The sequence below is a fragment of the Pteropus vampyrus genome, unplaced genomic scaffold, assembly GCF_000151845.1.
Source record: "Pteropus vampyrus isolate Shadow unplaced genomic scaffold, Pvam_2.0 Scaffold105, whole genome shotgun sequence".
Lineage (NCBI taxonomy): Eukaryota > Metazoa > Chordata > Mammalia > Chiroptera > Pteropodidae > Pteropus > Pteropus vampyrus.
In genome coordinates, this window is record NW_011888886.1 from 2,753,705 (window position 1) to 2,763,924 (window position 10,220).

Genomic DNA, 10,220 nt, shown 5'->3' on the forward strand with positions numbered 1-10,220 from the left:
GCAGAGGGAAGGTGCGGGAGGCAAGGAAGGCCAGGGAGAGGGACCCGAGTCCCCAGGTAGAGCCTTGAGCTGGGAGAGAGGAGGCCCGCTCTGGGTGACCGGACGACATTTGCCTGTAGAGTCGGGAGCCTGCACACAGCTCTGCTCTCCCTCCCCCCACCCCCATAAAAGAAGTGAGGGCTTGACCTTCACTGGGGTGTCACCTATCATTTTATATACAGTTTATCTTATCAAAAAAACCAGCCCTCTGGCAGTGGAATGACCCAAGAACCTGGCGGTGGGTGGGGAGGCAGCCTGCCTAAGGTGCCACAGGGAGCAGGAGCACGTGCAGGCCGGGGTCACACAGAGTGACGTAGGTGCAGGACTAGACACAGAGGGTGCCTCAGGAGTGGGGGGCGGGGGGGAGGTGCTCCCTGCCAGGAGGCTGCTGTCATTTTTGCTCCATTAGAGCAGGTGTCTGGGGTATGCTTCCAGCTTCGGGGACAGCAGACCTGGTCCCAGAAGCCCCTGTCTTTCCTAATCCTGGCCAGTGCATTGCCTTCTGCAAAAATCGTTTGTAAATGACCATCCTAAGGGACGTGACAGACCGCGCGTGTTATGTCCAGAGCTGTCCAGAGCCGAGCCAGGGCCGTGTGCTCCCAAAGTCATGTTATTAAATTAACATTCCACCCTCTTTGCTGTCAAACTCTCTCCTTGACTTTTGCAGGCTCCAAACACTAGTTAGTTCCAAGGTTTTGCAAACAAGGCTGTGCTCTTGGTGTTGCCGGCCTCCCCAGACGGGTGTCAGGTCGGTCCGAGCTCAGGTGTGCCCTCTCTCTCCCCAGGTACCTGGTGTTTCTCCGGTACCAATGTTACTACGAGTACCCGCTGCTGACCTACCTGGAGTACCCCATTCTCATCGCACAAGGTAACCGAGCCCTCCCTGCCCAGCGCGGCCCTGGGCCCCTCCCCCGTCTCACGCTGAGCCTTTCCCGTCAGATATCATCCTCCTGCTCGGTGTCTTCCACTTCAACGGGAACGTGTTCGCGTCAGCGCCATACGTCGCCCTGTATCCTTCCACGCCGCAGAATCGGAGGTGGGCCTGGGCGTGCCGCGTTTCCTAATAGTACCCCCTGTTCATCAGGGCCATTTACCACATACCGATCTTTTCGGTTACACTGAAAAGAATCCCAAATGCAAGACTCAGTGTGAGCAAATGCATCTCCGCAGCCCAGAGTTGCCCTCGTGCTGTCCAGGGCGCCACCTGGGATGTAGATTAGGACCTTGCTGGTGAACGTTCCCAGCGGCAGAGCACGCCTGCTGAGCGACTTCTTCCAACCTCGTTCTTTAGGGGAAAGGAGACATGAAAATGTCCCCAATTAGTTAAGTCCTAGTCATGATCGTGTCCGGCATAACACCATGCGGTCAGCCTGTGTGGGTGCGGGGGGCAGGCTCGGGAGGGCTCCTGGAAGTCAAGACCTTAGCAGGACCCCTGTGGGGACCTGGTCATTACACAGACATGTCCCCAGGGCCTGACTTTCACTTCGACTCTTTGTCTCGGGTTGACCGTCACAGTCACATTCCTTAGGAGGCTGGGAAAGCCTTGACTGGCAGTGGCATGGTCTTCTGGGTAGAAGAAAGGGGGAGGGTGCTGCCCCGCCCTGTCTGCCCTGAGCACCTTGAGGGCGTGGGTGCAGGGAGGTGGGAAGCACCTGGTGTCCTTGGCCACCTGCCAAAAGCTCTCTAAGCCCGCAGATACCCCATCTGCGAAATGGGATATTATTGTCTCTTTAGGGTTATCGAGAGAACCAAATTACAAGCTGAGGGCATGGCACAGTCATCGTGGCTGTTTTACTAGAAGCGTTTTGCAAAGGGGAGCCGGGTGCACACTGAGTCCTGACCCTCTGCTGTTCCATGGAGTTGTAAGGCCGTGACTCAGCGTCCCTCTGCAAGAGCGTGTGTCTGGACCGTTCCCCGGCCCCTCAGCTGGGGTTAGCCCCAGCGGGTTGAAGGCTCCTGGAAACAGAGTACTTTGTAGATGAAAAGCATTGCGTGGCTTACTATTTAAATAAAATGTATATCGGGAATGAATAGAATGAGGTGAGATGGCACAAAATGGGGCAAAAATATACCCCAAAAATTAGTTTAAGAAATTTAATTAGAGAATGTTTTTAAAACCGGATTTCATCCAAATTCATTGCCTTTCCGGTGTTGACCAGGTTGCTAGTAGTTAGTCTGCTGACTTTCAGCACAGGGCATTGTCCATTTCAGCCCCTTCATTTAAACGATGAATGATAATCACAGCAATCTGTCGGGTCCTTACGATGAGCAACGTCGCATCGAGGAGGTAGATAGGGCAACGAATGTTAGGTCCATTTTGCACATAAGCAAACCAAGGTCGAAAGATGGAAAGGGACTTGCCCAGGGTCACAGCAGAGGCTCCTGGCTGTCCCCTCACTGCCTGTCCCCTCCTTTCCTGTGTTTGCTTCAGCTTCCCTAGCCGGGCCCTCTCTTCCTGCAGCATCCCTCAGCTTGATGACGATCAGATGTCATCCGTCCTGTCTCCCAGCATCTCTCTCCCCACTGTATCATTTTTACACAGGGGTTAGTGGGAAAGGGGAAAATCAATAGAGTTTCACGTGACATCAACCTTGCAGGATATGCCGACTTCGTAACGTCGGACCCCTCTTGTCAGAACTTAACTTTTGACATTTCTTCAGCGATGCTTACGTGGTGTGGAATTAAGCCAGAAGTTAAAACCATTTGGAACAGTCCATGAATACAGGGTTTTTTTTGTTTTGGTTTTGTCATTTTCTTCTCTAATCTGCTTCTATTCTATTCTTTTAGACTCCTGGCAGGTGTTCACTTGAAACTGTTTTTGTCTTTTCCAAATCTGACAAGTCCTAGCAGAGCTGCTCCCAATCCCCCCCTTGGCTGCCGTGTAACCTCTGCGGTCCGGGTTTGTTTCTGTGGGCGGGAGAGGGGGGCGGGGGTGGGGGTTGGGGTTGCTGCCCGCTGAGCCACTTCCTTAGCACTCGGTAAGATTCGTGGCGTCTTGGTTCGTCCTCACCCTGCAGAAGTGGATCATTGATCTTTCCATGGTAAGCGCTGGCCTTGAAAAGAGTGTGAACTGGTCTGTCTCTCTCTTCTCCGTTCCACTGCCCTTCAAAGAACTTGCTAGATCAAATGTTTAAGCTGCTACGTTTTCGGTTGTAAGCAAGCGCAGCGTTCTCCAAATATTAAGACATTATTCTCACTTAAATGGAAGGCAGAAGTTTTTATACTTTTTGGGGGGGCCATAAAGAACCGGATTGGGACAGTAGGTAACGGTACTGGAATGAAGAACCGAGCGTAAGTTAAAGAGCTTCCTGTCCTGTTCATAATTACATGTTGGCCACCTACTCGCTTTTCTGAGTTTGCCGCCCCCAGACATTTTTGTCCTCCTTGGAAAAGGGTCAGCCCTGTACTTTCTCCCTTCCTTGGGGGAGAGCCGAACCCATGCTGTGGGAAGAGGATTCCGCTGGCGGTCATGGAGCCTCTAACCACAGATCTCTGCAAGGCGACCCAGCGAATGTTTCCAGCATACGGGAAAAGGAGGACGACTAATTGGTGATCACAAGTCACTGCCTTCCACACCCAACTCACGAGTTTCGCCCCCTCCTCCCCCAGCATCTTGGCTGTGACACTTTCTTGGAAAGCTGACTTGACTCCCCAAGTTAGGTTCCAACCTACCGACGTTGGGAGAGCAAACGAGTAGGGTTGCCGGACCAACAACAAATCATTTTTTAGGATAAATATTATTCTAAATATTTAGTGTCCGTATTTAGTTTAAGTCCCAAATATTGTACGGGACATACTTATGCTAAAAAATGATTTGTCGTCGATCTGAAATTCCAGTTTAACCAGGTGCCCTGTATTTTTATTTGCTAAATCTGGCCACCCCACCGGAAGCCCTCTCCAGGACCGCGGTGCCGGTCCGGCTGTCTGGGGAGATCAGGCTGCCAGCCGTAAGAGCCTCCGGCTCCCGCATCCTCGCTCCGGGCGCGGGGCGGAGCGGGCTCCGGGGACCCGGTCTGGATGGAGGCCGAGGGCTGCAGGGTTTTTTGATTTTTCTGTGCCTTCCCAGTGAATGCTCTGTTCTGACCACACCCCGGGGCTCCGATAGTTCATAGAGGCTTCCTTTCCCCTCGTCGAGCACGGACTGCATGCCGGCACTGTGCTGTCACTGTCCCCAAGTCTTTCCCGATGCCTATTCCGGGGCAGGCCCAGGGGCCTCGGGGACAAGGTCTGGCTCGAGGGTCGTGGAGCTGCGGTGAAGAAAGAGCTGAGGCTTCAGGGCTCCCCCAGGGTAGAAGCCGCTGGGCCCCCGCGGGGGAGGGTGCTGTGCGAATTCGTGAAAAAGCCAAGTTCTGGAAGGTTTACAGCCCTACTGGTTTCAAAAGTACCAGTTCGGACCGAGAAATCCCGTCCGCAGAAACTCTAAACTGTGCTTTCGTGGTTTAGATAATTCACATACTCGTAGTTTATTCACAAAAAGATGTGATCGAAGCCCTCCGAAGTCATCTCCCCATGGTCCGAGCTCGCTCGTCCTGCCAGGTCCTGCTCGCGTTAGGCTCTGCGTTGCGTGACAGCCGAGTCACCTGCCCTTGAGCACGTGCGCTGAGATCGTCCGGGCCTTGCTCATGCCCCCGAGGCGACGCCTTCGTGATCGCGACGCCGGCTCTTCCCCGGGAACGCCGTCTGCTGGGGTCAGCAGCGGGTGCCGTCGGAAGGACTGGCCAGCACTCGTCTGCCGGACGCGGCCCTGTCCCTGGCTCGCGTGGATGGAGCGCGTGCGCGCCTCCTGCCCCTCCCACCACCCTCCCCGACTCCTCCGCCTGCAGGTGCCAGGTCTGTGTCCTGGCCAGTTGTCCCTCCATTCCTCCCTCCCCGGCCAGCTCCTGTCAGCCAGACTGCACAGGGCCGCCTTCCTCACGTCCCCCACCCCTCCGCCCGCTTGGAGTCAGTCATCCGGGCCACCTGCGCCCAGCTCCTAGTGAGACCTGCCTTTGGAGCTGACCACAGGCCTGACCACGGGCCCTTGCTCGTCTACCTTCCCTACAACTCTCCGTTGTCCAAGTCACCCCTTCTCTCCTCCCATGATACCCTGCGATCGCCTCCGTCATCGCATTTGACAAATGGCTTCGTCGTTAAGGATTTAGTCACATTCAACGGGACTCGCTGAGTGACGGCCGCGCGCCAGCGCCGTTCCAGGTGCTGGGGACCTCGCAGCAAACAGAATAAGTTCTCTCCTCGTGGAGCTTTCTTTCTGCGCGGACGGAAGATAAATGAGCTAGTCAAGGACACCAACCACTTTCATCCCCAGCAGCTGTCCTGGCTTCTCCTCTTAGCGTCTGTCGCGTTGGACGCGTTGGACGCTGCAGAGCAAGAGCCCTCCTTTTATCACGCTGTTCCCTGGGCTCCCAGGACCCCTCGCCCCCTGCAGTTACTCACCCAGCCGCGGAATCGGTGCATTATAAATAAATGTCTTGTGGTTGTTCTTTTCCACTAAACTTGGATTTTGCCCTTGTGCAAATTGGTTATCACTTGACCTGAAAATTTGGCTTTCAAAGCGTTTTCAGTATCTGGTGCTCTTCAGCCTTGGCAACTAAGGGACTCCTGACCTCCTTGTGTTTTATCTGCACACAGAGTTTATGTCTTTTCATCAGTGTGGCCAGTAAGTTTGCTCAGCTCCAGTACCTGTGGAAGACTGGGGACTCCGGAGCTGTGAGCGCTCTGACTTGGAGCCTCGCTTCCTACACCTGTGTGGGTAAGAACAAGACTCTATCCGGGGTGAGGGCGGTGAGGGGGTGTCTACCCAGAAGACTGCGTTAACTTGGTGTCCAAATGCCATCCATAGTCTCTAGAGCTTTAATCTTTCGCAAATAGCTATTCAGATGGAACTGCCTAGTGTGTCCATATTTACAGGGCTGCGGATGACTCTCTATCCAGCTGCTAAAAAAGTGAAAGCAGCTTTTACCTAAAACCTGGGCTAGTATTAAGTCCTCTCTCCTTCTTTGAAAAGCATTAAGAGGATGATTATCTTGAATCCACTTATTGTTTTAAAAATCTGAATCTTGATGATGGAACAGATTAAAGAGATGAAAATCAAACACTGACTTTTCAGAATGAATATAAATTTGCAACAATGGGGTTTTTCTGGAGCCATAATTTGGTTCCAAATTTAGAATTTCCACTATTCATTTGGATTCCTGCAGGAACTACCTAAAATACATATATGCTATATTTAGGTAGATATTTTAAAATTTCAGAGCTATCACATTAATTAGATTTACTAGTTTTAGATATTTGAATTATACTCCTTCATGTTTCTTTATCTTAAGGGACCAATTTTTGCATCCAGGTTGCTGGTAGGGATATATATAACTTCTGGGATTGCTAATTGGATATGTTACTTCTTAGCTCCCTAATTTTATTTTCAGGTATTTTAATCTTTAAATGTTGCTTATTAAACTTTTTAAAGGAAATCTTGGGAACTTGTACCTATAGAGATCATATATTACATTTCAATCTATTTTGCATGGCACTCTGCTTAATAAGTACTTAAATATTTGAATAGATGATAAAAAGAAGAACTAATTTTATGGGGGAAAAAATGAACTGATTTTAAGCCCAGCTTCCCTTTTTGATGGATGAGACTAACAACTTCAGCAGTGCTGACTTAGAAGTGAATGAAATGTGCGTTTTAGCCCTCACCCGACTTCCTTCAGTCACTGTTACTATTGTCCATTTACCAATTATTAAAAGTCTTTTTAAGAGTTTGCTTAAGGATCCTTAGTTGGCCACCTCCCTAAGGGGATAGAATCTTCTCTCCATCTGTGTAAGACCCACCCCTCCTATATACATTGCTGACTTAATCAACAACCATTCACAAAGCTCCCGTAAATCCTTGGGTTATCAAAATTGGCAACAAAACATTTGATAAGATTTGGTCTCTGCCTTTCAGGGGCTTAGTTTAGTTGGATGATCAGGCTGAAAAGCTACTATGTCAGTATATGCTAAATGCAAAACGTGTTAGGCAGAGGGAGAGCTACGTATGGGTTGGTTTTGGGTTGGGAAAGGCGTGCCTTGAGTTGTAGGTAGTGGTGTTCCCTGCCATTTCACATGTGTCGGTTTAAACTGTCACCCCCATTTCCTAAGTGCTTACTAAGCAAAATGCTACGCCACAAAAAGTAATTAAACAGTTCTCGTTAGACCCTTTGGAAAACCATGCCTTTTTCCGGGCCTCGCTTTCGTTTACCTAGAAAATAAAAAGGGGTCAGAGTTCAGCGATTTAAAAACATTGTTTTTAGTGGGAGTCTCTCTTTAAATGAAACCTAACCAGAAGCTCGATATGTAAATGAGTTTTTCAAAAGTTGCTTTTTGGGGTGAGCTCTGCTTTCCTCCCTGGCTTTCCATACCCTCCCACCCCGGGCTTCCCTGGGCAGCTCTGAATTACCTCCCAGGAACAGCTTCTGCTCTTATGAGCAGCTTCAAAATCACTGGGCTAGGAAACATGGCTGGCTCTGAGAAGTCTTATGAAACATAGTACTACTTAGTATTCAGTATTCTTATACTACTGTACTACCAAAATCCTTCAAGAATAGTTAGCATTTATTCCTGTACTGAAAACTGAAAGACATTATTTAGCTAACTACCAAACTGTCTGAGTTGATATTTATTGCCAATTTTTTTTTTTTTACAGCAAGAATAATAACAACTTTAATGACCACCAATGATCTCACACGTAAGCAAAAAATGTTTCTGCCCGCTTCCTTTAACAATGTTGTGCCACCTATGCCTCCTTCATTTGTAAATCGTGTTAGGGTTTAACAGATTGTGACTTGGCTCCATTGGACTGTAAACTTAGAGGCCAGCAACAACCAGTCACCGTCTATAGCCTTAAGCATCTACTTTCGTAGCCCCTCGCAGAGTACGCATGAGAGTCGATGCCTGTCTTCCACTCCAGCAGTGGAAAAAGTTGATGAAGTAATCACGCAATTAACTATTGAAAAATATTATAAAATGTGTTTTGGAAGAGTAGGACAGGATGAGCACCTAATGGGGACCTGACCTAGCTGGAGGGAGCTGGGAAAATGGATTTGAATAAGCGTGAGACCCGGAGAAGGTGGGGAAGAAACTGTTACAAGGAGCAGCAGGTGTGAAAGTCATGAGCAACGAGGATGTAAGGCGTGGCCTCAGAGAGAGGCGGCCTGCAGTGAGCGCGTCGTGGGAGTGAGTACGGTGACCGACAGGGGGGGAGAGGGTGCAGTGGCCAAAAGGTCTGGAACCTCCGAGAATTGCCCACAAGCAGTGGAAGGCTTTTTAAAGCAGGGGAGTGACATGATCATTTGACTCCATGTCCTTGTCAATTTTTAAAAAGGGGAACGGTGATGGAGAAAATACTTGGGGTAGCCTAAAAATAATTTAGTAATTTCTTAGGCATTTTCAACTCCCAAATTGAGCATATAAAAAATCTTGACGTTTGGCCAGTTTTTCAGAATTATCTTGACGGAACACACTATACCACCTTTCCTTTACACAGGAGGTTCTGAGACACCATTCGCTACCCTCCAGACTTAAAAATGAGTAAAGGGGTTTTAAAAGGTTATATAATACTCCTTATCAGCCAGAGCCAGATTTCTCCAAATTAAACATTTGATAAATTATTACTCATGAAGTCAGGCCAAGTGGCCAATGATAGGAAGAGCATTTTTTCCCGAAATATTTGGAACCAAAATTGTTCAGAAGTTCTCATGATCCATAGTTTAAGTTTCAGGTTTTTGGGGGGGGGGCAGTGGGAGCAGGGTAAAACTTTATTTAGGTTTCTATTTAGAGCAGGTGATTTTGTTTTATAATGTGAAAAGTATTAATATACACTTCTTTCTTTTCTTTTGACTGATTTCAGTTCTTACACGTTTTGTGACCATGCTGGCTTTAAATTTATGGGTCACTGCTACAGTACTTCGCTATCGGAAGACCGTTTTAAAGGCTAAATGATGGACACTGTTCTTACAAAGTGGATTTCGAATAACTGAACCAAAGAAAAAGAAAAGCTCATTGCTGGGTCAAGGTCTTTTATAAATTTAGTCAATCATTTCAGAAACTTTGAAGCCAAAGATATTTTAGATTTGCAAGGGCCATTTAACTGCTTACTTAAAAATGACACCCCCCCCCCACCTCCATTAGGTTGTTAGGGTTCAGATATCTGCATCTTTGAGGTTGATTGATGGAAGTTGTCCAAGAATCCCATTTGGAGATTCTCGCTTTGACCCTTAGTCATGATTAAAGTTCTCTCCAACGAGCTGAGCTGCCTAGAGCTAACTGCATCTGTTTTTCAGCTTTCAGAATCTTTTAAACAAATGCTGTGCAGAGCACAAATGAACATGAATGGAGTGGGATTTTGCTCAAAGTCAGAAGTGGATTTGTAACAAATTCCTAGGGTTCACTTTCTGGGACTGTTTAATTGTAACAGACAAAGCAGGATATCCTTATTGTATCGTAACAGTGCAATCCTCCCTATGTTATTGGAAGCACATCAGGGCATGCAAAAATGTAACTAGCTTGAGTTCATACACCAAAGTGGTCCTTTAGCTTCATACTGTGCCTTTAAGTAATTCCTAAGAAACGACAGTATTGGATGCAATCTCTGTTTACGATGAGGCAATCCCAGTGAACGTTCTGATTCAACCATTTTTAAAAGGCCACATCTATGCAATTACTGTTACTAGAATTTAGTACGAAATACAGCCTGACCTCAACCAGGTTTTGTGTATTGAAAATATATGCAGTAAAGGGTATTGCTGAGTTCTGCCAAGTTCTTATGGATTTGGTTCTCATTATCACATTCTAAACATGGTATGATTCTACACTGTATTTTCATGTTTATAAACCCTAACACTTAAAAACTCTCTTTCCTCTTACAGTTGAATGGCATTATCCTGGTATATGCAGTAAGCAATGTTTATTAGAAAATATTTATGTAAAATAAACTTTCATATTTTGAATTCTGCTGTCTTAAAACTGTTTTAATGTGATTAGTTTTAAGTTACGTAAAGTGCAATTTTAAAAATATAAACTGATTAATCCTTTTAGAATTTCTGCTTGGGACCAGCAGGAAGAGAAACATGGTATCTGAAAATACTGTGTAGTTTTTAAAATTATAGTTGTCATTTAAAAAAAATCCCAGTAAATCTTTTCTC

General features: G+C 47.5%; 1 protein-coding gene across 2 annotated transcripts in view; it reads left to right on the forward strand.

Annotated features, from left to right (window-relative positions):
- The window catches only part of PQLC3 (PQ loop repeat containing 3), a 14,839-nt gene extending 4,814 nt beyond the window's left edge, over positions 1 to 10,025 (forward strand). For both annotated transcript variants that reach the window (XM_011365128.2, XM_023533600.1), the window contains exons 2-7: positions 825 to 907; positions 979 to 1,048; positions 3,023 to 3,080; positions 5,668 to 5,788; positions 7,724 to 7,765; positions 8,927 to 10,025. In XM_011365128.2, the coding sequence (XP_011363430.1) occupies positions 825 to 907; positions 979 to 1,048; positions 3,023 to 3,080; positions 5,668 to 5,788; positions 7,724 to 7,765; positions 8,927 to 9,018 (466 nt within the window). In that variant the 3' untranslated portion in view covers positions 9,019 to 10,025. The remainder of the gene's footprint in view (positions 1 to 824; positions 908 to 978; positions 1,049 to 3,022; positions 3,081 to 5,667; positions 5,789 to 7,723; positions 7,766 to 8,926) is intronic.
- The last annotated feature ends 195 nt before the right edge of the window (positions 10,026 to 10,220 follow it).